The following is a 24,861-nucleotide window of genomic DNA, read 5'->3' on the forward strand; positions in this document are numbered from 1 at the left end:
GCCGAGTGTTTCCTACTCTAGACGCGTGGTTTGATAAGGTGGGGGGATGTGATCGTCCGAATAAGACTGACTGTTCTCTTTGAAGATCATGACCAGCCTCATCATATCATGTATCATGACATCAACTGAGCAAGTCCAATTGTAACTGCTGCCATCTCCAAGAGACAAATGCATACAGTGTAACCCAGATACTCTATAAAACAGTTCGAATGAGCAAATTATAATGCCCTCATCAACATGTGAATGTCTACTTGAGGTGGGGGATCATCACAATGCGGCTTTTAACCGGTCATGACATGATCAGTGAAGAAATCCACCATTCAAAGTTTATTCCTGCATCGGTGGTCGAATTCCGTTCTTTATCCAGCCAATTATTGAGCTTCCAATTATCTAGCTCGATCCTCTTGTCCAGGGTCTGGTCTCGGCATGACACGGCACGGCATTCGACTACTAGCTGCTCCATATTGTGGTTACGTAGTGCATAAAGCAGGACGACGAGGTTTGGCAGACTTTATGAACTGTACTTAAGGGCTCAGAAAAATGAAGTTGATGTTTATTGGCTTGGAGGACTGGCGTCTAGATGCTGGGAAGTTGACATAGCCGCATAATGATATCGGAGAGAAAGTGAGGTATGATGTATTGCCATATATCGGCTATTCTTGCCTTTGTTTTAGCTGATGATATGGCTCTTCTTCCATCAGCTTCCTCAATTCATTCGCTTCTGGGACGACAACACAGACCTCACACCTTCTCTCGTCTTCAACAACCAGTTGCTCCATTAAATTATATTATGGTTACACGAATATAACGTCTCCTCCAACGTTGTGATACCGCCAGGCCCTTGTTCACAGATGTATTTGAAACCACCCATCTCTAGCACCAACAGATAGAGCTTGAAGTCGCTACTGGTACCCGTGAGACTGTACATCTCATCCCTCAAAGATTCGGTCGCTGTTGCTCCAGGAAGAGACCCCCTCGGGATAGTTGCACGATATCCCCTCTCTGGATCGATAGCTAGCGGCCTTAGACCTATATCTTCCTCGCCCAGTGTATAGCCGTTGAAGATGGCTAGGACTCTATAATCGTCGCCGTGAATACCCCCTTCAACAAGAAGCTCGTGTCTGTGGTGCTCGAGTATCCTCCTGGGACCTCTAGGATAACCAAGATGACTTGCGATCGTATAGGCATCGTAGACTTTAGTCAAGCCCTTTAACCAAACTGCGATGATTCGGATACCTCTACCTCCTCTGTTCCTGATAAGATTCTCCCGCCAATACATCGCCCTTTCCCAAGTCCGAAAGAACGATACAAAAGGACTGTTGACACGTCTCCAGCTCATATGATCGTCTGCCTTATCCCAGAAATTGTACCCAGCCGGAAAGACATCAGGGTAAATGCCTCCATTATTGTTGAGTAGATGTCTGGTTGCAGTGCCATGCGTGGCACTCTGGCATTCTACTCGAAAGCCAATGAACTCGTTAACTGGAGTGGGTGGTAGCGGACTGACATTCATCATGAAAACCAGTACCGGGCGTTTGTTGTGTTTCTTTTGCTTGTGTTCCAGTCAAGTCGGCCGGCGGGCATGCGGGTGTTTATATTCTCTGTCATTGCCAGATATCAGTCAGCTTCATGGATGCTGGCATGAATAACGATGAGCCAATGGAAGATATGCACGTGCGGGCTGGCCATGCAGGAGGCCTACCAATACATCACCATTATATACGACCAACATTGGGCTACCGTACGAGTCACAGCAGCTTTTTGTGCGCGTGGCTATGTTGGCGATAGTTAGAGTCTAGTCGCTGTGGGGGACTTCAACTGAGATGAGCGTATGCTTTGACCTGCCTGGAGGGGTCAACCTCAAATCATACGACCAACTTGATGGGCTGGGCTTACAGACTACTATCAACAATCACGACAATGACAACAACTCCGCCGTGTCATGGAAAAGTCTCATTTAAACAACAATTGGGATAAAACGATTGGCTATTATATATATGATCAAGTCTAACTCCACAACATAATGTACAGCTACTCTCCCCAGCAGACTCCTCCTTTAGTCTGCCTCTCTTCATCACCAAAATCTCCCCTTCAAGTCTAATGCCTAATCTAAAGCCTTATCTAACCCAATATCTCATACAAATCCTTAGTTTCCTCCAGTTCTCCACTGCTCAATCTTCCTTCGACGCTCCTCAACCTTGCGCTCAAACTCGGCAACCTTCTCGAGTCTCTTCTTCTCCTCTTCCTCTTCCTTCTTCTTCTGCACGACAGCGCGACGAACAGCTTCACGCTCGAGCTGGTCGGGACGACGCTCAGCAATGTCGCGAGGTCGGTAGTCACTGAAGAATTTCTTGAGGGTGACCTCGATGAGCCAACAGGCACCGTAATCGATAACCATGACGGCAACCATGTTTGTCTTGAACTCCTCTGAGAAAGGAACAAGCTTCATACCCGTGTTGATATCTGGGAAGAGCTCAAGGGCGCAAGCAAAGGCGAGGCCCGAAACACCGACAATACCGTAGAACATACCCTTGTTCTCGGAAAGAGACTCGCGGAAGGGACGACCTTGGTAGTTGATAGCAAACGTGGAGATTTGCTGAATGAGCTGGAGGAGGTAGACGGCTGAGTTGAGCAGAGAAGGGGCGAATTCAGCCTCGAGATCAACATCCTCGGAGCGACTGTAAATGTTAGCTTCTTGTGTCAAAACATTCAAGACTTATGGGAACTTACGGAGCAAGTCTGTCGCAAAGGCGAGCGGTGTAGATTAGAGTGACGATGTGGACAGCAAACTGGCCAAGAATGGAACCAATGATGTACACGTTGAAGATGTTAGGCTGAGGACGTTCCTTGCTGAGACCTTCGACGACACGAGCACGAGAGATGCTAAGGAAGCAGACAGACATGAGCATTCCACTGATCGTGTACTGTGTGTCACCAAACTTGATACCCTCGAGGTAGAGAACGGACAGAGAGTAGGCAGTGATAAGACAGTTGAGAGCAAGAATCTTGTACATCTGAATGGTGGCGACGAGAGTGCAGCGGCCTTGACGGATGATGTTGGGCACGGCAACGACGTTTCGCAGCTTGGAAGTGAAAGGAGCAGCAACGGAGGCATCGCCAAGCTTCAAGGTAGGTGGCTCATCGTCTCCAAGTTCAGCTTCCATCATGCCGGACGCAAGCTTGTCAGCGAATCCAGCTGCCTTCTTGGCAGCCTCTTGCTGTCGGTTACCGCCTGCATCCATAATAGCTTGAGCACCAGGAGAAGTAATAGTTTCGAAGTTATCGTGACCTTGAGATTTGGCGTATTCCTCAGGAGTCATGCCCTTCCTCTGAGCCTCACGCTCAATAGCCTTCTGGAATTGAGGGTTCTGAGGTCCGGGAGGGTACAGGTGGGCAATCATAGCGGGAACAGGAGGAGGAGGCTGGTTAAAACGAGCCATGAGGTCAATCTGCTTCTGATACATCTCCTTCATCTTTGTGTTGCGGGAGTGCTCGGCGATCCTGGTAAGATCCTCAGGAGTTCCGTTCAACAGAGCGATACCAATGTGAGCCTGCTTCAGAGCACCAACATCGTTGGTACCGTCACCAGCCATCAGAGTGTAGTAACCCATATCCTTGAGACCGAGGAGAATGTCCTCTTTCTGCTTGGGAGAAACACGAGCGTAGACCCAGGCGTGGCGGAGGATGTCATTCCAAGCGACCTGACCCTTGAACTTGGCAAGAGCGTAACCAGTAACACAGATATCCTTGGAGCGAATAATCTCGGAGTCGATATGCTTGGTGGGGTCGACCTTGATGCTGACCTTATCATCGACGCTTCTCCAGACAAGTTGATCGCCGTTCGAGTTATCTTCAGGGGCATCGAGGATGAGGACATCACGATCGACAATCTCAACCTCGCGAGCGACGTGGACAGCGGTAAGAGGGTTATCTCCGGTAATCATGACAACACGGTGGCTGCTCTCGTTCAACATTTGAACAGCCTCCTTGGCATCTTCCTTGAGAGGACAGTGCAGGACGAGGAAACCAGCGAAAGTCAACTCGGACTCAACCTTTTCACGCTTGAGATCGTTGATCTTGCCAGAGCCAAGCTCGCTGTCGATAGTAAGTTGCTTGTAAGCGAGAGCCAGAACACGAGAACCCTTGCGAGTGAAGTACTTGTAAGTCTCTTCGTAATCAGCGGGAACAACCGTGAGCATTTTCTGGATGGTCTCGGGCGCACCCTTGACACCAGCGAAAGTACCCTTGATCTTTCGGCCAGTCTTGATGTCATTTCCGTGAACCATGGCAACGGAGCTCTGACGCTTGAGAGCAGAAGAGAACTGGAATCGACGCTTGATCTGGACAGTGCCGTGGGTGCTGCCAGCCTTGTTGGTGCTCATGAGAGTGTCGTTGCGGCCAAGAGTCCATCCAAGAGAAGTGAGAGTAGCCTTTTCCATAGGGTCACCAACAATGTCACCCTCATCAAGCTTGACAAGAGCGTGTGCAGTGGCAAGAACCAGCTTGGTTTCCAGAGAAGCTTCAGTGACGGGAGTCATAGTAGAGTGAGCACCATCAGCTTCCTTGGTATCCTTGATCTCATCTTCATGTCCAAGAGCCAGTCCAGCAATACCCTCAACGACAAGATCCTCGCCAGTCAGAGTACCAGTCTTGTCAAAACAAGCCACATCAACACGACCAGCGAAAGGAATTCGGAAGGGCTCGGTACAGAAGATAGCCAGCTTAGCCAAAGCGGCCAAACTAGTGTTGACAGCGAGACTAAGCTCCATGGGCAGCTCAGGAGGAACGACACTGGTAACGATCAAGACACAGTCAAGCATAAGCTTGGAACGCTTGCGGTCCTTGCGAACACCCTCGTCCCAAACATACCAGGCGGCGGCAATGGCAAAGATCAAGAGGAACAGAATGAAGAACAGAGCTTCGGCGTTGTTGGCGGAAACTCGCTCGGTAGAGTAGATCATGGTTCGGACAAGGTTGCCCTGAGAAGTCTCAAAGCCAGTCTTCATGACAATGGCCATGGCACCGTTGTCAGGAGCAGGGGGGACACCGGAAGCAAGCTTAGGCCTCTCCTGGTCAGCGTTTCCGTGGGTGATCTGGAGAACCTTGGTACCGCCCCAGAGGAAAGAGTTCTTGTCGAGACCCTCAGAATCCAGAGGAACATCGGAGGGGCGAAGTTGGATGGACTCCTTCAGGAGAGGAGTACTCTCACCAGAAAGCATAGCCTCGTTGACAATGGCGGTACCTTCAACCAGAAGCATATCGCAGGCAACACCACTGTCCTCCTTGGTTCGGTTGACGGAGACGAGATCGCCAGGAATGAGCTGGTCACTCTGAACCTCGGTCCACTTGCCCAAGCGGAAAACCCACATGCCGTAAGGCTTGATGCTCATGCCGCGGAACTCGGTCAGGGTGCGCTGACGCTGCCAAACAACGGTGCTCTCGAAAACGACGAGCATAAAGAGGGTGAAGAGCGAATAGTACCAGTACTCGTCGAGCATCCAAAGTCCAACACAGAAGATCTGGAAGACGAAGAATGGCGCAACGGCGTGCTCCTTGAATAGTTCGGTAAAGGTAGGAACAGGGATATCGAAGGTATTGGTGCCATAGTGTTGCTCAATTCGCGACAGCTCGGTCTGGGTCTGGACACCCTTTGAGCTCTGGAAATGACCGATAGTAGGCTTAGGCTCAACATCGATATCGTACTTGAGGGTGTGGAAAGACTTGGTAACGGTGTCGTAGAGGAAACGGCGCTTCTGGAAGAGGAACGAGGTGTTGAGCTTGCCACCAGCCTATAACAACTGTTAGTAATCTTTTGCGGTGTTTCCAGATCAGACTCCCCACCTTATCGCGAACCAGCTTGCAAATGGCGGCAGTACCAGCATTTGCAATAGGAACAACCTTGATCAACTGAGCATCCTCAATACCATTTGCCTTTGAAGCAGTGAACTTGCCCTCAAGGTCAACACTCCAGTGTGTGCTGAGCCAAGTGAGGGACTGCAGAGTGATAATAGTGCCGACCCAGACAGTTGTCCACTCTTGAGCACCAATGTACTTGCCGTAGAGCTCGGGGCTCAAGTAAAAGGCGAAAAAGATAGGCCATATGATGGTGAAGGGCCAGACGTAAGCGTGGAGGCCGAAAGACAACGGGCGCAGTAGCTCGGCGTGCTTAATTTGGGGGTTGTCGACGAGGGGCGCCATGATGGGCGATGGGGGGGGTTAAAGATGGTCGTATCTCAATATTGGGGGATATTTGTCGAATATCGACTATGTAATTTGATGAGGGTTAATACCTCCTTTTCGAGTTGTTGCGGTTGTGTGCCCGCCAAAGTGGCTGTATTTCCCAATTTCTTGGTTGCAACCTGTAAGTCGCGATCTGTACTTTTCGTCAAGGTAATCGATGGTTTACCCACGCCACGCTATGCTTAGTACGGAGGCGAGACCGGCGACTCGGAGCTTGTCATTCACCGATAACGTCACGTGATGATATCACCAATCGTGGCACCTATGTTTCCAACAGTGTCCATCATATTCTTATTCTTGGAGTTGAGGCTAAATGGTCTTTTTTGAGATTCTAACTTATTGTAGGTAGGTTTAGCTGAGCTAAGGCACAAACACTGGATGTCTCGGTAAAGAGGCTACTTACCGATATGAGACTCTTGAATTTGGTTACCCTGAAGCTTCAAGGTTGTGAGAAATCATTGAATCTCTTATACAACGTTCCGACTTGTAATGCCTTGGAGCCTTATTCCCGGCTTATACATCTGGAATTAATATATTGTTAAACTGTATCGTTACAATGAGGTTATTTCAGAGACCAACCTCAAGCTGCAATTGAAAGGCGCAGAGCGTGGGTTTCGCAAGATACACGTTGAGATGCGAGAGAGTCCTCATGTGCATACCAAGATATTCCCTTGCTCCAAATAACAGAGTTTGCATTGTGTTATGCTATATACTTATGGAGAAACACATATGGGTAGTGGCTTCTGTTTCTTATTGTAATGCCTTATCCATTTGTTTTGTACAACAATGCAATCTTTTGCTCCCCTTGCCTTTGTTAGCACCTATCCAGATCAATGTTTATAACCCAGGGAACCTGGTCTAATACCCCATTCCCCATTAGCGCAGCGTTGACAAACATGGTCTCTCCAGGTTGCAGTGACTTATCAATCCCACAGTACCGCAGAGACTTGTAGCGCTCTATCTTATCTTCCCTCTCCTTTTTATCGTCAGGAGACTCAAACTTGGACCCCCTTAAGCGTGCGATATTCTCAACAACATATGACTTATCGTTGTCGATGTCGCTAAAATGCTGAGGTCGTTCTGAGATCTTGGATCTCCAGGAGACCAGTCTTGCACCCCAACTCTCATGAACATGTCCGAAGCAATGGATTCTTGGCTGAGCTCTGGCTATGGTGACGAACAGCTGTGGACATCCGATGCGCTCCTTTCTGGAAGTCATGTCCATGATACCGTGTGGCGGACCATGAGTTATAGCAATGTCGGTATTCTTCTCGATAGTAAAGTCATGGGCGCCCTCGTACTGGAAGCCCCAACCGGGGCAATCATGCGTAGGTGTATACGGACTGACGTAAACTTTGAGACGGGCACCATTCGGAAGATGAAGATTGTGTGTTCCCTCTTCCAAAAACATGATTCCTTTGTCTTTCGCGTCCAGTAATAGTTGTTTAGCTTCTCCAAACTCGCCGTACTCAGCTTTGATGGCTGCGCTGATATCTTCCTGGTTCACTCTACACGATTCTTCGATCTTGTGCTTGTACTTCGCATCGTCAAGGGTAAAGTCATGGTTCCCTGCGATTGCGATCTTGAAAGGGGCGTTGATTTGCTCAAGGAGCCGGATCGTCTTTCTGTAGTCTTCCAGCTTGGATATGTTTGTGAGATCGCCGCAATGGATTGCCACGTCTACTCGCTCGAGGGGTTCCATATCCGGTCTAAATGGCTGAGAATGGGTATCGGATAGTATGAGAACTTTTGTACTGATAGAAGACATTGTGAAGGTGAGGTGTACGGGTGCAGCTGGTTGTTGGTTGTTGTGAAGAGTGAAGGGAAGATGAAGGCGGGAAAGATCTCACAGAGGGGAAATCACAATTACATAGCTGGAGATGTAGGTTTGTGAGTCACTGAATTAACCTTAATGCTGGATTGTGATCGTTAAATCCTCAAAGATCTTGCTGCCTATAGGCAGTGTTTTCGAAGGTTTGTAGTACACTCAACTCAATCTATATCGCTAGGAATAAACTTTTATGGCGGAGTCGATGTACAGAAACAGACAATGAAAAATACGCCGTAAAATTAAGCATTAAAGGTATATAAAATCTGCTACTGAGTCTTGCAAAAGTAAGGGGGCGCAAGTAAAGGAGCCCATGGATAAGGTGCATGGCCAGACCTCGACAAGCTGGAGAAGGCGATAAGAGACATTCTCAGCCTCCAAAAAGGGTCCGATCGCTGTTTTTCGATGAAGTTACCTGTGTGCCTGCTGTTGGAGCTGACTTGGCGACTGAGCAAAAGACTTCTGGCACCAATCCATCCTGTTGGGCTTGTGTGTCTCTCACAGCGACACCTCAGAATACCCTCCAGCTCATTATGGACACAGGAACTTTCGTGATTTGACCCTTAAACTTAGATCTCAGCAAACTCAACATCATGTAATATACTGTGCCCTCTAGCATTATCCTCTAATCCTCATAGATGAATTTGACGACCACCCTTCGGGGGCCTGTAGCCGGGTTCCCTCAAGCAGACGACAACCTAATTCCTACCAGGCAGTTCTAGAGAGTTATTGCTACCTCTTGATACATTCCAATGACCAGCTAGAGTACAACATCCCTGCCAAATGATGGGTACCCAATGTCATATGGCTTGCCTCTTCCTTGGCGATAACTTCAATTAAACAGGCCCCCACAAATCTTTTGCCAGCCAGTAGCCAGTTTCATCGACGTTCGGAGATTGGACTTAAGCATCTGGTTTTAAGAAGCAAAGCTAGAAGATGTCTTTCTTACTCCATTCTCGAATGGCTCTCCGCAAAGGAGTCTGCGCAACAAACTGAGTCATCCCGTAGTCGGCGCCGAGCACATAACATGTCAAGGACACCGGAGTACCTGACCATTAAGCCCGTAGGAGACGAAATTATCACTTCTTGCTATTCTGCACTCGAAATTATGTCCTGTATTTTCGTTACCCTAAAGCTTAGAGGACAGCTTAGCATCCCAGCCGATGCAATGATGCATGCATCAACCCAACGGCACCGATCTCTTACACCGGATATAAGCCAAGTCAATCCCGACCCGAACAACCAATCCTAAAGCACCGGTTGAAATATGAATGCCTGTCGTCGTACGCGTATAAGTCATTTTGCCGACTCGGTGCCGAAAGCATGTGGATGAGCCCACTTATGACAGCGAAAAGGATTCCAAGCGAGTCAACGGGCAACAAGTGACCTGCAGGATGAATTTATTTATTGGTCTTTGATCTCATCGATTTTTGCCAAGAAATACCATTGTTCACTTCATCGGTATCTCAAAAAGATAGCGAATATGGGCTCCACCACGCCAGATCAACACCATAAAGATGATATCGAAAGTATGCACACACTACCAGAACGCCAAGATTCTGAAAAACATCCCGATTCGGAAACTGAAGAAGAGCAACAAGATGTTCCTTACTCGAGCTTCACGACATGGCAAAAACGGCTTATCGTTCTAGCTGCTGCCACGACGGCTTTGTTCTCGCCAATGACAGCCCAAATCTACTTCCCTGCTTTGCCAGCCATAGCCAAAGATCTCAACGTTACGACATCGCAGATTAATCTTACTGTCACGACTTACATGGTCTTCCAAGGGATTACACCCATGTTTGTTGGATCGTTGGCAGATAGTGGTGGCAGAAGACCTGCGTATGTGGTATGCTTTACTATTTACATCGCTGCCAATATTGGTCTTGCTCTTGCACCTAGTTATGGCGCTTTACTTGGTCTCCGATGCTTGCAATCCGCCGGTTCGGCTAGTACCGTTGCGCTGTGCTTCGCGGTCGTGGCAGATGTGGTCACTTCTGCTGAGAGAGGACAGTATATCGGTTTAACAGCTGTGCCCACTGTACTCGGTCCTGCCTTGGGTCCGGTTATTGGTGGTTTGTTGGCAGAATATCTGGGCTGGCGATCCATTTTCTGGTTCCTGGCCATATTCGCTGGTGTTGGTCTCTTCCTCATCGTCATGTTTTATCCAGAGACGTGTCGCCATATTGTCGGAGACGGTTCTATCAGGCCGCCTGTCATGTACCGTTCACTATGGCAGATCCTCAAACTACGACGCAAGAGAGAAAAGGGTGGCCTGACTCGACAGGTCTCGACGGCTTCGACGACCAACAAGTTCAAGTTCAAACCGCCCAATGTCCTTGAATCAATCCTCATGCTTTTCGAGAAGGAAACTGGCCTTCTTCTCGGCTTCAGCAGCATCTGCTTTGCAGGCTTCTACTGTGTCGCAACCGCCATGCCTACCCTCTTCGCAGAGATATACGGCTTCAACGAAGTCGAGAACGGACTGATGTTCCTTCCCATGGCAGCTGGATCGGTCATCGCAGCGTTCATCGTAGGCACTTTCACGAACCGCAACTACCAACGCCACTGCGATAAGCTCGGCATTCCATACGAACGAAGCAAGCAGCAAGATCTTTCCGCTTTCCCTATCGAGCGCGCCCGTCTTGAGATTGGGTTTCCTCTTCTTATGCTGGCAGCGGCTATGGTGATCAGCTGGGGCTGGGCCGTCCACGCGCAGACACATGTCGCCGTACCATGCGTACTAAGCGGCCTCATGGGCGTGGGTATCGTGGGCTTCAACAATACGACTAATTCTTTGCTGATAGATATTCATCCTGGTAAGCCTGGGACTGCGAGTGCAGCTAATAACCTGACGCGATGTTTGGTGGGCGCTGGGGCCAGTGCAGCTATTATTCCCATGATTGACGCTATGGGTATAGGCTGGGCTTTTACCCTTGTTGGCGGGTTGTATATTCTTGGATGTCCGATATTGATCGCTTTGATGGTTTGGGGAGTAAAGTGGAGAGAGGAGTTGAGAGTTAAGAGGGAGCGTAAAGAGAAGGCTAAACAAGCGCTGTAAATGATGGCGCTAGACGGGAGTCATATTGGAGATACCCAGGAAGAAGGCTTGGACGAGATTCATGACAGAATAACATACAGAAAAAGTGATTTTAATACTAGATTGTAGTTAATGGGTTAGATACACGAATAGATAAACGAGTATAATTAATTGTTCATATTCAGGCTCTCTTTGTTATAAGTGGTTGCTGGAAACTGGTGTGAGTGAATGTGGGGGATAAATCTCGACTTCACTCCAATTCACAACTTTTTTCACACAATTCGTCCTTACTCATACAGCACCACTACCCTCCAAGCACCCGCTGTGATGCTTCATAAGCTATCATCATGTCTCTCGTTATTCTTCACACCTGGATAACCACTCTAGTCAATCTCTCATTCCAACTCTTTGTCAGAATTATTTTCTCATTCTTGGTGCTACTGGCTTCCATCGCCGTGTACAGGCTATACTTCCATCCCCTGGCGCAAGTTCCTGGTCCCAAATTCGCTGCTATCTCGAGCTGCTGGCACGCTTATAATGCCCGAAACGGTCGGATGGCACTTTTGGGAAAGACGCTGCATCGGCGCTATGGACCTGTTGTGAGGGTTGGGCCTAATGAAGTTTGGTTTGATACGCAGGAGGCTTTCCATGCTATTTACAGTATGTACAACATTCGAGTCAGGGCAACTTATACTGATATGGTCGATAGGCAGTGGTAGCGGTTATGAGAAGTCAGACTTCTACTGTATGATTAAGTACATATTCCTTCATGGAGTTAAGGGCTAATCCGAGTAGTGGCAACCGCTCTAAGCAAACCTCACATCGACTACCATCTCAACCCAGAATTTCCAGACACCCTTGATCTGCTCTCAGAAAGAGACATACGGCGCTATCGCATGCAACGTCGTCTCATAGGTCCGGTGTACCAAACATCCAACCTCATCCAATACGAAACTGCCATTGATGAAGTTCTCACACGTGCAATCGCCAAGCTGAAGAGCTTGAAGGGCGCCCAGGTCGAACTAAATGAGTGGATGCACATTATCGCCGTCGAATGTCTCAGCGCAATTGTTCTATCATGGTCACCGGGAATGTTGAAAAATGGTACTGACAATGGCTCGGGAACGCATGCTTATCATGGTTGGAGACGGAAGAGTGTCTTTGGGTTGTTTCCTCTAGTTGCGAAACTGGAGTATTTAAACAAGTCTATTGGGAGGCTTTTTAGTACCATCTGGGGTGTCAATTTTCAGCCTCCGAAAGATTTCCGACCTTTCTTTCCAGTATGTCTACATGCTGCGCTTCTTTCGATCATTACTGATGCTCGTTAGGATGTTGGCAAAAGAGTCTCGCGGCGCGTCAACGCAGCTACACGTGCCAAACACTATAAAGATGACCGTCAAGATCTTCTAACAGATCTGATACAGCTTAACAAGTCGAAGCCTGACTTCACAGTCCCTTATCTTCGCAAAATGGCTATCACCAACTTTGGTGCTGGGCATGAGACGATGGCTTCGACATTGACGTCTATAATGGCTCTTCTTGGTTCAAACGAGGATATACAAACACAAGTCTCTCGCGAGGTTCTAGGAACACACGACCCAACCGCCTATTTTACTGCGACACGTCTGCCAGAAATACAATCTCTCATCAAAGAAACAAAACGGCTGTACCCGGTGATCAGCATGTCATTACCTCGCAAAGTCCCCCCCGGCGGCCTCCATCTTCACGGCTATTACTTCCCACCCAACACAACAGTCGGCTGCAATCCTGTAGCTTTGCATCGAAATCCTCATATTTTCGGCCCTGATAGCGACAAGTTTAGGGCGGCGCGCTGGTTAAACACAGACCGCAACATGGAGCGTATAAGTCTAGCCTGGGGCGGCGGTGCGAGGAGCTGTCCTGGACGACATCTTGCCGAGCTGGTTGTTTTTAAAGTCGTTCCAGCCTTGGTGAAGGAGTTTCGAATTGAGGCGGATGTGCCGCCTGACGGTGAGGGACGGTCGTATTTTCTGTCTATGATGACGGGTGTCAAGGTACGGTTCCTTGAAAGGGAGATAGATGGTTGATGAACCATGGACGACTTCCAGACCTGGGTCATACATGAGCTATCGTAAATATCTCAGGGATCTTTTAGTCTCTTGGCTCTTTGTGGAACTGCGTCATCTTGCTTTCATCGCTATCGTCACGACATATACGCCCTTCAGATGACATTCTAAGCATTATTAATCCACGAGTATATCAAGCCACCTAGTCCTCTCCGGTATCATTCAGAGCACATCAATTACAAAGAATCAATCATGGCCAAGCCAATTGCCACAGAAAACGCCCTCATAAATGGAAGCCGTGTCGCTTACGGTGTCTATGGCACTGGCAAGCCCGTTGTACTTCTCCACGGCACACCGTCTTCATCTCTCATCTGGCGAAACATCGTCCCTAAGCTTGTCGATGCTGGGTACAAAGTTCACGTCTTTGATCTTCTTGGCTTTGGTCTTTCTGAGCGTCCATGGAACCCAGATGTCGATACTTCCATGACAGGCCAGGTCTCAGTCCTAGAGGGTCTTCTGAAGCTCTGGGGTCTGGATAAGACTCATATCGTCGCACATGACATTGGGGGTGGCGTCGCACAGCGCTTTTCAGTCTTCTCGCCCGAAAAGGTCATATCTCTCACTCTCATCGACGTCGTTAGCTTCGACAGCTATCCCTCCAAACGAACACAACAGCAAATGCAAACCGGCCTAGAATCTCTCATAAAGACGAACAGCGACGATCACAGAGCTCATTTCAGAGAATGGTTACTTTCCGCCGTCAAGGAACAAGCTAAATTTGAAGAGGCGAGTCTTGATACATATCTCGACTACATATCTGGTCCGATCGGCCAGCCAAGTCTCTTTGAGCACCAGGTTAGACATTATGATCCGAAGCATACTATGGAAGTCGCGCCGCGGTTGGGGGAGCTAGAGAAATTACCCGTGCAGTTGATTTGGGGGAAGGATGATGCTTGGCAGGTGGTTGATTGGGCGCATAAGTTACATGATGCGATTCCGGGATCGAAGCTTACGGTTTTGGATGATGCTGGGCACTTTTCACCTGAGGATCAGCCTGAGAAGATAGCGGAGCTCCTTGTTGGTTTCCTTGGGAAGCATTGATTGTTCTGTATCTCATCCGTAGTCAACAGATAGCTCATAAGCTGTATATACTACGATAACATCACCTTACCGCTTGTCTAAGTTCTAGTCTAAGCCACCATAAGACAACCAAGTTGTTTCGTCTCTTATGCTTTCGGCGGTCAATTTTAATACTCCGACGCGCGTGCAGCTAGAATCTCAACAGTGCATCATTCCGCGCTTCGGTAGCCCGTTGATGCCATCTCGTTCCCGGTCCTAAGAACTCAAACACATGCGGTACACCAGGCCAGAGATGAAACTCCACCTCTACATTATCTTCCATCAGCCTCCTCACAAACTCCAGATTCTCGTCTCTGAACAAATCCAGCGTACCCACGTCGACGTATGTAGAAGGCAGCCCTTTATAGCTCTCTGCTCTTGCTGGCGCTGCATAAAGCGAGACATCTGCTTCTGGACTTCCAGCTTTGTCTTCTCCTACATATGCATCCCAAGCGAGTTTGTTATGATGAGGAGTCCATGTGGTGAATTTGAGGAACTCGGTATCTGCTGGATGGCTTGTCCTGTCGTCCAGTTCAGGAGCTACAGCAATTAGCTTTGCAACTGGCGGTTTCAGCGCCTTGTCTCTCGCCATGAGGACAGTTCCTACAGCTATACCACCGCCTGCACTTTCCCCTTTGACACAAATGCGCTTAGGGTTGATGTTTAGCTCTATTGCATTCTCCGAGATGAACTTCAATGCTGCAAAGCTATCCTCCACGGCAGCAGGAAAAGGATGCTCGGGCGCAAGACGATAATCCACCGCAAACACAGTTCTTCCCGTCGTAATCGCGGTCTCTGCATTCAACCCGCCGCATATCTCGACGGTACCCGAAACAAATCCGCCCCCGTGGATCACTAGAATTGCGGGCTGAGGTCCTTTGGCATCTGGCTTTACATAGCGGCGCAGCAGGATTTTGGAACCATCATAGCTTTCGATGGTGTAGTCTGTCTGGGCGATAATATCCGATGAGGGTGCTTTGGGAAAGACCTTGGCAAAGAGCGCGTGGTTGTTACGACGAATGTCGAGGGCTGTTTGGGGAGGGACTGAGGGGCGGCCGGATTTTATAAGAGCCAATGCCTCGGCGAATTCAGAGTCGTATTCAATAGTCATCGTGGGAAAATTAAGTTCTATAGAGTTTGTTCTCTAGTGATGTGGTCGGAGATTTGGGGTCTATGTATACTTGGACCAGTAGACTAGACTTGCGTGGTGATGAGCCATTTTGAGGGGCCAATACGTCGGAATTATTTACAAGACCAGGGCAATAGATTTGGCAAGGCAAACTCGCTTTATGTCATCATGAAGACTGACTACAGAGCTTACGGTCCATGGAAGGGTTGTATAATGGCAACAGTCGAAGTCCGATTGGATTACTCGTATGGTTTGTCGTATGGACAGCTCGTTTGGACACAGCCGTCCGGGATACTAGCTAATATATGCCTCTTGCACCTTGCTGCTTATTGTCTGCACTTGGTACACCTTTCGACAAAGACAAAGAGGATTTGGTATAGCTTAGCTAAGAAACAAGATATTAATTCCATTCTTATACATATTATTCTCAATTTGAACTCGTGATACTGTTATCCAACGACAAATAGTTAGTGTGGAATGGGAAGCTTTGCCCGCGGGAAACGATCGGCACTACAATTAGATCCGCCGCGGATAACTTGCAATTGCCTCATTACGGATCCTCAAGCTCCATTCCATCGTCAACTGATAAACATTAAGAAATCACTCAGATAAACAAAGTGTTTCACAAGACGCTTGTTTGTATACCTTCTGACGAGAAGTCTGACTCTCAGTAACACCCAGCACCTCCCCGCGTTGCCCCACGTTGAGCACTTTCATCATACACCATAATCAAGCCAAGAGGATAATCCAAGATGGACTACTCACTCGAGAATCACAAGTCTTTCGTCGGAAAGCCCATTTCAGAGCTTCCTACGCCATCCTTGGTGGTCAATTTGCCGGTGCTCAAGAAGAATATTGATGCGTTGCATCAAGATGTAGAGAAGCTTGGCATTGGTTTTAGGCCTCATGTCAAGACGCTAAAGGTATGTTGTATACATGATCTACGAGTGAGATGATTCAATTGGCTTACTTTGGTAGACCCTTGAGGTTACGAGATTGATGCTTGCGGGGGGCAAATACAAGGGCATGATTGCTTCTACCATCCCTGAGATCAAGGGTGCCTTACCTTTAGTGGAGGAGGGTCTTGTAGAAGAGGTGAGACCGTTCCCGAGACATTGAAGACCAAGATACTAAGACATGCAGTGTCTGTATGGCATCCCAGTTTACCCAGGAGTAATGCCCAGATTGATTGAGCTCCGGAAGTCACTGCGCATCCAGCTCATGGTCGACAACGAGCAACAGGTCTCCTTCCTCGAAGAGTCATCTTCAAGCAAGCAACCCTGGGACATTTTCATCAAACTAGACGTCGGCTCCCATCGAGCAGGCATTGAGTTGAAGAGCGAGTCTCTGAACCGTCTAGTTGAGCGCGCCGAGAAGTCCCCTGCCGTCAACATCTACGGATTCTACTGTCACGCAGGTCACTCCTACGGCGGTCGCTCCCGCCAAGAAGCAGAGGAAACTCTCAACGTCGAAGTATCAAGCGTCCTCTCAGCCGCTAGACTCCTCCCGTCCTCCCGTCAGCTCGTCATTTCCGTTGGCAGCACACCCACAGCACACGTAGTAGAAAGTCTCAAGGCCTCAATGCCCGACAATGTTCACTTCGAGCTTCACGCAGGCAATTTCCCTTGCAATGACCTCCAGCAAGTCTCAACCGGTCTTGTAACCGAATCACAACAAGCCGTGACTGTCGCGGCAGAAGTATGCAGCGTTTATCCGGAGAGGAACGAAGCGCTTGTTAATGCTGGTGTCATTGCTTTGTCGCGTGAGGCCAGTGCCTTTAGCGGATTCGGCCGAGTGGTGGGCTGTCCGGCGTGGGGTGTCGTGCGATTATCCCAGGAACATGGGATCCTGGGCACAAGCGAGGGACGAAAGGTAGACGAGGAATTTAAGGTTGGTCAGAAGGTGGAAATTTGGTGTAATCATTCCTGTATCGCTGCTGCTGCATTTCACGTGTATTATGTAGTTGATGAGGAGGGCATCGTGAGAGATACATGGATTCCATGGAAGGGATGGTAGATACATCGTAGATGCCCGCCCATCTTGGTACCTTGCTGTAGCTCATAAGCATGTAATCTATCCAGGTCTAGGCATGTAATTAATCGAGGTGATCATCCAAAACTTGATCATCATAATTGAGCTCCTTGATTGGCTCCCCCATATCCTGTTCCTGGCTCCAATTTCTCCCGAACCAGACAAAATCCTGCTTTATCCTTGGAGGAGCGTCCCTCTCTCAAGCTCCAGTGTGGATCTCGAGCCGCATACGTCATCGGCGAATTGCGGAAGCTTCGCCAACGCACACCATTTCATGATCTGCGTCACATGAAGAGCCTATTTCATCTTTCTTTCTCTTCCATCTTTTTTCCCTCACGACACTCTTGGCTTCAGACTCTATAACTCGCTTCTCTCCAGCAATTCTTCAGGATAATACATCCTCAACTACTCGAATCTACTCTCAATTCCCCTCCGTTACATTACCCCGCCTCCATCACCAGTGAGTATATACACGTCACTCGCACGTATTTGTGCCCAACATCAGATCACTGACTTTGACTCAAGTGTCTTACGCCGATATTGCTGCCAAGGGCCCCAAGCAGAGCCCCGAGGACGTAAGTTGAAAGAAACTCAGTTGCTATACTCACAATTGTCGATACTAACCCCTCCAAGGCTGCTGCCCCTCAACCTCCCCAAATCATCTCTGACGAGTCTGCCTCCACCGCCTCTCTGGTCGATGTCGACATGCCTAGCGTGCACACCGTCCCTGCCGACTTCCTCGAGCAGGAAATCCAGACCGAGACCCAAGCTGCCCGCATCGAGCGCGAGGAGGAGGCCCACGAGGAGGAGAAGAAGCGCAAGCGTGATTCCGCCACCGCAAAGGCTAAGCAGACCGACAACTGGCTCATCCAGCAATTCTCCAAGCTGTCCGACGGCAACGCCACCGGTCTTGTCATTGCCAACTTCGCTACCGTCGTCGGTCTGAGTGCGTACCTCGGCTACAAGGGCTGGGGCCTGTACGAGAAGGGCAAGCTCGACTGGAAGGCTGTTGGTCTCGGTGCCGGTATCCTCGCTAGCGTTACTGCCGCCGAGGGCGCTGTCGGACGATACCTGTACAAGGGCAAGAAGGGTGGTTCTTAGAAGGATGATTCTAGCCGTGGACGCCAAGTGCAGCGTGAAACGACTGAAGACGTTAACGCGGAAAAGATATCGTTGCTGGAATTCTTGATGACGAATGTCTGAGATGGCAGTTTTTTTATGTTTTGGTGCACTGCAGTGCTTTTTATTTTGTTTATAGTCTCTACTCTGGCTGATACCAGTTTTACCCATCTCAATACAAGCGCAGGCACGATACCAAGTTCAACCCACTTCCGTTTGACATGTGACATTACCAATGATCTTCACCTGTGAACAAGAGACTGAGATGTGATCGTGTCTAATTAATTTTCATGGCTTCTGTTCCTTCTCATCATACAGCGTTGGTACAGATATGAGCACCCTGCCCATGCCAAGATCCAATATTTTACAAAAAGTACATTTTCCCCTCAACACGCCAATATTTTACACCGTTTCTTTACTGCTTCTTCTCAGCCTTCTTCTGCTTCTCAATAACCTTGATCTCCTCATTAGCAGCAGTAGCGTCGTGAGCCTGTACAGGCTCAACAGCTACATCCTTCTTGGGAACCTTGGTCTTGTGCATATCCTGCCAGTACTTCTGGTTTACTGGCTCTTCTACCGGGGTAGCGACATCCTGAACCATTCGGGATCCGGAAGCGATGGATTGGCTCTCGGCTTCGCTGGTGGTGTATCGGGGAGGGGCCTGTCGGTCGGTGTCGGCAGCGGCGGAGTTATCTTCGGAGAGCTTGTTGAAGTGGGTGGCGTCGGTGGTATCGGCAGCAGCCTTCTCGCCGAATTCGCGAGCGGGAGCACCATCGGACTTGAATTCAGCAGTTGTGGGGGCACCGCCGGTGGACTTCTTTGTAGGCTTGCTGGAGGTGGAGGTGGTCTTGGATGTTGTCTTGGGCTCGGGGGCCTTCTTGGAGTCCTTTGTGGTATCGGCAGCGGCCTTCTCGCCGTATTCACGGGCAGGTTCACCGTCAGACTTAAACTCGGCAGTCGTGGGGGCTCCGGAGGGCTGCTCGTCGCCAAAGTCAGGAGTAGGGGCGCCCTCCTCGTCATCAGCGAGCTCGGCACCGTAAATCTCGGGGTACTTCTTGAAGCACTCTTGCATTCCCCTATAGATACGTTAGCAATTGTAGGTAGGTTTTATCATGAGGTATGACGTACTGGAACTTCTCGATGCAGTCCATGCCCTTAGGTTCCTCCTCAGAGAAAACGAAGCAGCTGAAAGCAGTTTTGAACTCCTCTCCACAAGGACCATCGGCCATACCACCCAAGCAAGGGCAGTCCCAGTTAATCTCTCCAGTCTCGGGGTTGAAAGCGCCCTGTTGGCCAGCCTCCTCTTCTAAAGCTGCAGGCGATCCATCGGCGGCAGCAGCTTGGTTGTTGGATTGTTGAGGCTCAGGTGTCTTAGAGGAATTCTCGCTTTTGGCCTTGATCTGTTTGCGCTTCTCCTCTACAATTGAGTCGACAGTAGGAAGATCATCATCGGAGAAAGCAGCCGGAGCAGGAACCGTTTTTGCTATAAGCTGTTAGTCGCATGCTTCCTATTTCTCCCGATCAATTGAGACGTACAGAGAGCCTCATCAGCAAAGATTGGGCTTGTGTTATAGTAGTAAACGGCACCGAAGGCCAGACCAAGTCGTGCCAAAGATCCCTTAAGTGTTCGGGGCTTGTCGGCGGGAGCTGTGGAAGCGAATCGACGAGGAGCGGCGCGGAGGGTGCTTGATCGCAAGCTGGCAATTACAGGCCTCGTGGCCGATCGCATGGTGTTTCGATACATTGTGTTGAAGAGTCTAATAGGATAATTAAACAAAGGGAATCATCAATTCGAGGCGCGAAAAAGAAAGAGATACAAGAAGAATTGGTCAGCAGTGGAGCATCGTTTGACGGCTACGTTATATGATGCTTGGAAATAGATGGCCCTGGACCCCCATCCGGTTCAGCCCATTGCGTGAAAAAAACGTAACCGTGATTTAACCGCCCGCAAGTGCCGGTCATTCACTTATCGATAAGCCTTATCGGACCATGACGTTCCCCCACCATCGTCTGATAATGCGCATTCGTTCCAGAGCGCCCTCTAAACCATTTTAGAGGAACGATTGAACAAACGCCTTAGCTTTTTTTGAGTTTTTGACCTTGTTGGTGGCTTGATACGTAGGGTCAAAGCTTGTTTCGCTAGACGAGTTTGGTTCAAGGCGAGTCGAGACAATAAGGTCGCACAGGAAACGAGGGGAAGTCAATCAAGCTAGGGGACTAGCGAAACGAAACATTGTCTCGTTATTCCGACAGAAAGATATTGCAATCTCGCTCTAGGGAGAGTCGCTATTTCTCTTTGATCTTACACTCTTCATTTCCTGGTAATCTTCACATCGCAAGTTGTGATTTACCGACATATTTACCCCACGAATCATGGCGTCAAAGACCTTCGAATGGCGACCGGCAAAGTTGCTGCAGGACTATAACATAGGCCAGGATTTCGCCCTCCTCATTCTTAACCAGCCTTTGAAGAACGGCGTCAACCTGCGCAAGCTCTGGAAGAACTGTACGTAGCTTTTGGAAGCGCATTTTTGAGTCTGGTACTAAAGGTCGCAGCTTCTGTGAGAGTTGCTGCAGATGGAGGTGCCAACAGACTGCACAAGCTATCATCCTTCCATGGAAAATACGTACGTTGCCCGTTGCGAAAGAAAAGTAAGTTCGCGCTGTTGTGGAACGTTCCTGTTAACTTTTGGTACAGTCTAACCTTCAGCTTATCATTGGCGACCTCGATTCCTTGACTCCAACGGTCCGCGATTTCTACTCGTCGCAACCTTCCCCTGCGCAGATCATTCGCGACGCTGATCAAGACTCGACCGATTTCGCCAAAGCAGTCAACTGGATCCGCAACGAGCATCCCGACGGAATTGACATTGTTGCGCTTGGTGGTATCGGCGGTCGCGTGGACCAAGGTCTCTCGCAGCTTCACCACCTGTACCTATTCCAAACCGATCCCGAATACGCAAGCGGCCGAGTCTTCCTCCTGTCCGGCTCCAGTCTGACTTTCTTGCTCAAGCCTGGTACACATCAGATTCAAGTTCGCGAGGATGGCGAAGAGGACGCTTTTGGAAAGCACATTGGTATCATTCCTCTTAAGGAGGCCGCCAACATTACAACGAAGGGTTTCGAATGGGATGTCGAGGACTGGCATACCGAGATTGGCGGCAAGTTGAGCACTAGCAATCACATCCTGCCCGATTCTCAGGTCGTTACAGTGACAACAGATAAGGATGTTCTTTTCACAGTAGCACTCAAAGAAGGCGACGGCGATGACGAGTAAAGTCTCCCTTGCTCAAACATAGAGAATCATGTTTGCCAAGCACGCTTGAGATGGTGGTTATTTATACAAGCCAAGAACAAACATAAGACATACAAAAAACAACTCCTGAGCGCCGCGCTGATGCCTCCATCCTTTTGTGCATACGTATTTGTAGCATTCTTTTACCTCCGATAACCCAGGCTTACTCTACCGCAAGAAATGAAGCACCAGCCAGCAGAACAAGAAGAATATCACCACACCCGCTGCAAAGATCCATTTATCCTCCTTCGCCCGTCGCTCCACCATTCGAATCGTATCGCCGCTGACACCCAGGGTGTTGGCCACGCTGTAGAGTCTCTTCTGTGTGCTCTTGAGCATCTCGCGCTGCTGGCCCAGGTCACCCAGCACAGCTTGTCCGCGCGCAATGTAATCGTCCAGCGCTTGGTTTGTGTTTGAAAAGAAGTTCTGTTCCCTAAAAGCGTGCGCCTCGCGCATCTCATCCGGCGAGCCAGTCGTCAACGGTCCATTGTTCTGAGGGGGGTGCCGAGGCTGAAACTGCGAGTGCGTATTGGTCGTCGTAGCGTTCGCATAAGGGTTCTCGGGTGTAGCGTTGTACGGTCTTCGTCCCAGGAGCTCTGTTCGATTTTCTTGGTGCTGAGCATCCTCCCTCGCCTTCTTCAGCGAATCAAGCTGCCCACGAAAATCCGAAAGGCTCTCACGGAACCTCTTCACTCTCGCAAAAGCTTCTTCCTGCTTTTTGGGGACGATCTCCTGACGGGCGAGACTCTGATATTCGTCGAGGGTCTTTGTGAAAGAGGCGATTGAGGCTGACACGTTGCCGATTTCGGACGGGGAAGCTTGGGCTTTGCTGTTGAGGTTTTGGAGCTCTGCGCTGAGAGACTTGCTTTGCCGCAAAGCGGAGTTGTATGCGATATTCTATGTTGAAAGTCAGTAGGTGATTTGGGGGCGCGATGGTTTTGTCGGGCTTACCATGATGACCGATTTTGTGGTGGGAAGACTGTAATTGTCGAGTGACGTGCGACGACAGCTTTCATCATGATTTCTATAGGGAGGGATACATGGTAAGGCCAGATCTCGCGGGGCGGATTAATGACTGTCCGTGAGACATGTCTAGAATGCTTACCCTGTATCTTTTACAAGATCAGACCGTTTCGAACGTGGGAGCGACATAAATGCGTTGACGGCATGTTTTTGCTTTCTCAATTCTTTCTATCAATTGAGCATTATAGGTAAACTGAGTCATTTTATTTCTTTCTCATGGGGTGGGGGAATAACGTTGGAGTTTAAGCTTATTGAAGCATCTGTTCGCATGGCCACTTGGGAACTCACCAGTAAGACCGTCGAAAGAGTACGTCCACATTATGAGGTCTATTCGAGAGTGGTTTCGTAGATTCAAACATGTATCTCACTCCAATACACATTTCTGAAAATGTTTCAAGGTGATAGTTCTATCCTTTCTGTCCAGTCCGTCGGTCTTCCCATATGCACAATAGCCTTCCTTTTCGCCAAATCCATATTGATATTGAATAAAGTCGTCGTCCCATCTCCATGAGCAGTCATATCTCGATTGATTGACGCCGGGTACCCCTGCTCATCTTTGAACAGCTCAAAGAAAGGCTCATGATCGACCCCTGTGGAAGAAATCTTCTCTTTAAGAAGTTCAGAAATGCGTGCCAGTCGACTTTTAGAATCGGGTAGCCAGCCTGGTTCATCAACACCAGGATGCTGGAGGAGTAAGTGGTTGGTATGAACCAGAGTCCCATTGGTGTCGAAGTTGATCTCTTTGACGCCTATGCTCGTGCACTCCAGACCTATAGCCTCGTGTGGATCGGAGATGAGGATATGACCGCTCCCGGCTGTTCCTATCCTGTACAGCTTGTCTGCCGTTTCTCGCGCTGATTGAGACTCAAGAGCCACTCTGAGTGCGATGTGAATAGGGAGTCTTGTTTCATCAACACCTCGAGCTCGAATAGCATTCAACAAGGTCCCGACTCCCGCAGAGTTGATACCAATCTTGCCTATAACACCCGCTTCCGTAACCATCGAAATATTAGGTATGTCGGTCCCAGTCTGGGAGATATGGCAAATGAACAGATTTGGCGCTTGTTGAGGCTGCCAGTCCCAGTTCTGTGCGAGAAGCACATCACCGTTTGGTTGGCGGTACGCAGCACTCGTACACCCATCTGTCTGAATCGGAAGTGTAGGAACACTTGTGAAAAGACTGAAAGTGATCTCTGTTCGGACGTTCAGGGCTATGATATCCAGGATATCAACCCCTGCACCTTCGGCTATGCCTTGCATTTCCTCGACATGGCGTGGTGATAGGTTCTGGAGAGGTTCGATATATTTCTTAGCTTCTTGACGAACGGCTTCCCAGTTCATTGAACATGTTTCTTGGAAGAGATCTTTGTAGAAAGAAAGAGAACCTAATACTTTATCTTTGGCTGCGGTGCCATGTTGATGGCCGATCTTATTTTCTTATTAGCATCTGTTCTGATATTCCTTTACAGACACATACCTCGTATGGCGTCCCAGAACAGTGAACTTCGAGCATATTTAGTTTTGAAACAGGCACCAGGAGAGAGTTATTGTTGTGAAAGAAAGCAAAGTGAAGTGATCGACGAGTTACCCCAACTTCGGTATATATGTAATCATTGCCTATCTTTCCGGACCTACTTTTGATGCCGGGAAATATACTGACACATCATTCCCACAGGTTTTTCCCTATTAAGTAAATGATTCAATTGTTATTCTTGAGAGATTGATATCATGATTTGCTGTGAGAAAGGCTTCTTGTGGGCAAGGCCCTCAGATGCTGCAGTTCGCTTTAGGGAAACTCCCACTGTACTCCGTGTTTCCATAGAAACTATCCTCTCTTAAGGTTAGAGATAGCTTCTTACGAATAGGACTTCGTACAAAATAAAATCCCATAAATAATTATCGTGCTTCCTTGACATTGCTGTTCGGAGGATAACAGCCGGTTGGCTTCGGCCAGCATCGCCGCAGGCTCGAGGTTGGAGTGGGCACCCCCAA

The 24,861-nt window shown here is 48.9% G+C and overlaps 10 protein-coding genes across 10 annotated transcripts; 4 read left to right on the forward strand and 6 right to left on the reverse strand.

Moving 5' to 3' along the window:
• Positions 1–492: 492 nt before the first annotated feature.
• On the reverse strand, positions 493–1,771 carry B0J16DRAFT_411406 (uncharacterized protein). Its single transcript, XM_046133227.1, has 2 exons — positions 1,703–1,771; positions 493–1,601 (listed from the first exon to the last, which is right to left on the reverse strand). Exon 2 carries the CDS (start codon positions 1,514–1,516, stop codon positions 779–781), a length of 738 nt encoding a protein of 245 aa, XP_045986630.1. The 5' UTR covers positions 1,517–1,601; positions 1,703–1,771; the 3' UTR covers positions 493–778.
• On the reverse strand, positions 1,772–6,465 carry B0J16DRAFT_333651 (uncharacterized protein). The gene is made up of 3 exons (XM_046126852.1): positions 5,842–6,465; positions 2,731–5,789; positions 1,772–2,678 (listed from the first exon to the last, which is right to left on the reverse strand). Exons 1-3 carry the CDS (start codon positions 6,196–6,198, stop codon positions 2,147–2,149), a joined length of 3,948 nt encoding a protein of 1,315 aa, XP_045986631.1. The 5' UTR covers positions 6,199–6,465; the 3' UTR covers positions 1,772–2,146.
• Positions 6,466–7,054: 589 nt separating this feature from the next.
• B0J16DRAFT_394704 (Metallo-dependent phosphatase-like protein) lies at positions 7,055–8,008 on the reverse strand (the record flags this gene model as incomplete). Its single annotated transcript, XM_046132146.1, has 1 exon — positions 7,055–8,008. The coding sequence occupies one exon, from the start codon at positions 8,006–8,008 to the stop codon at positions 7,055–7,057; it is 954 nt and encodes a 317-aa protein (XP_045986632.1).
• A 1,462-nt stretch (positions 8,009–9,470) lies between these two features.
• Positions 9,471–11,272, forward strand: B0J16DRAFT_333653 (major facilitator superfamily domain-containing protein). Its single transcript, XM_046126853.1, has one exon. The coding sequence runs from the start codon at positions 9,552–9,554 to the stop codon at positions 11,127–11,129; it is 1,578 nt and encodes a 525-aa protein (XP_045986633.1). The 5' UTR covers positions 9,471–9,551; the 3' UTR covers positions 11,130–11,272.
• Positions 11,273–11,404: 132 nt separating this feature from the next.
• On the forward strand, positions 11,405–14,311 carry B0J16DRAFT_282560 (cytochrome P450). Its single transcript, XM_046123967.1, has 5 exons — positions 11,405–11,768; positions 11,818–11,853; positions 11,904–12,388; positions 12,437–13,169; positions 13,326–14,311. Exons 1-5 carry the CDS (start codon positions 11,456–11,458, stop codon positions 14,252–14,254), a joined length of 2,496 nt encoding a protein of 831 aa, XP_045986634.1. The 5' UTR covers positions 11,405–11,455; the 3' UTR covers positions 14,255–14,311.
• On the reverse strand, positions 14,312–15,646 carry B0J16DRAFT_333656 (Alpha/Beta hydrolase protein). Its single transcript, XM_046126854.1, has one exon. The coding sequence runs from the start codon at positions 15,381–15,383 to the stop codon at positions 14,424–14,426; it is 960 nt and encodes a 319-aa protein (XP_045986635.1). The 5' UTR covers positions 15,384–15,646; the 3' UTR covers positions 14,312–14,423.
• Positions 15,647–15,930: 284 nt separating this feature from the next.
• Positions 15,931–18,760, forward strand: B0J16DRAFT_282565 (putative serine dehydratase domain-containing protein). Its single transcript, XM_046123968.1, has 7 exons — positions 15,931–16,324; positions 16,380–16,496; positions 16,545–17,413; positions 17,643–17,715; positions 17,811–17,892; positions 17,958–18,007; positions 18,066–18,760. Exons 1-7 carry the CDS (start codon positions 16,154–16,156, stop codon positions 18,531–18,533), a joined length of 1,830 nt encoding a protein of 609 aa, XP_045986636.1. The 5' UTR covers positions 15,931–16,153; the 3' UTR covers positions 18,534–18,760.
• On the reverse strand, positions 18,761–20,415 carry B0J16DRAFT_411413 (mitochondrial intermembrane space import and assembly protein 40). The gene is made up of 3 exons (XM_046133228.1): positions 20,088–20,415; positions 19,680–20,034; positions 18,761–19,627 (listed from the first exon to the last, which is right to left on the reverse strand). The coding sequence occupies exons 1-3, from the start codon at positions 20,293–20,295 to the stop codon at positions 18,967–18,969; spliced, it is 1,224 nt and encodes a 407-aa protein (XP_045986637.1). The 5' UTR covers positions 20,296–20,415; the 3' UTR covers positions 18,761–18,966.
• Positions 20,416–20,551: 136 nt separating this feature from the next.
• Positions 20,552–21,921, forward strand: B0J16DRAFT_65642 (thiamine pyrophosphokinase). The gene is made up of 3 exons (XM_046134238.1): positions 20,552–21,057; positions 21,108–21,178; positions 21,250–21,921. The coding sequence occupies exons 1-3, from the start codon at positions 20,925–20,927 to the stop codon at positions 21,826–21,828; spliced, it is 783 nt and encodes a 260-aa protein (XP_045986638.1). The 5' UTR covers positions 20,552–20,924; the 3' UTR covers positions 21,829–21,921.
• Positions 21,922–22,014: 93 nt separating this feature from the next.
• Positions 22,015–24,773, reverse strand: B0J16DRAFT_282569 (acyl-coenzyme A:6-aminopenicillanic acid acyl-transferase-domain-containing protein; the record flags this gene model as incomplete). Its single annotated transcript, XM_046123969.1, has 3 exons — positions 24,347–24,773; positions 23,317–24,297; positions 22,015–22,743 (listed from the first exon to the last, which is right to left on the reverse strand). Exons 1-3 carry the CDS (start codon positions 24,380–24,382, stop codon positions 22,015–22,017), a joined length of 1,746 nt encoding a protein of 581 aa, XP_045986639.1. The 5' UTR covers positions 24,383–24,773.
• Between the last annotated feature and the right edge of the window lie 88 nt (positions 24,774–24,861).

This window comes from Fusarium flagelliforme (genome assembly GCF_020744385.1).
Source record: "Fusarium flagelliforme strain FIESC 12 MPI-CAGE-AA-0113 chromosome Unknown B0J16scaffold_2, whole genome shotgun sequence".
NCBI classification, from domain to species: Eukaryota; Fungi; Ascomycota; class Sordariomycetes; order Hypocreales; family Nectriaceae; genus Fusarium; species Fusarium flagelliforme.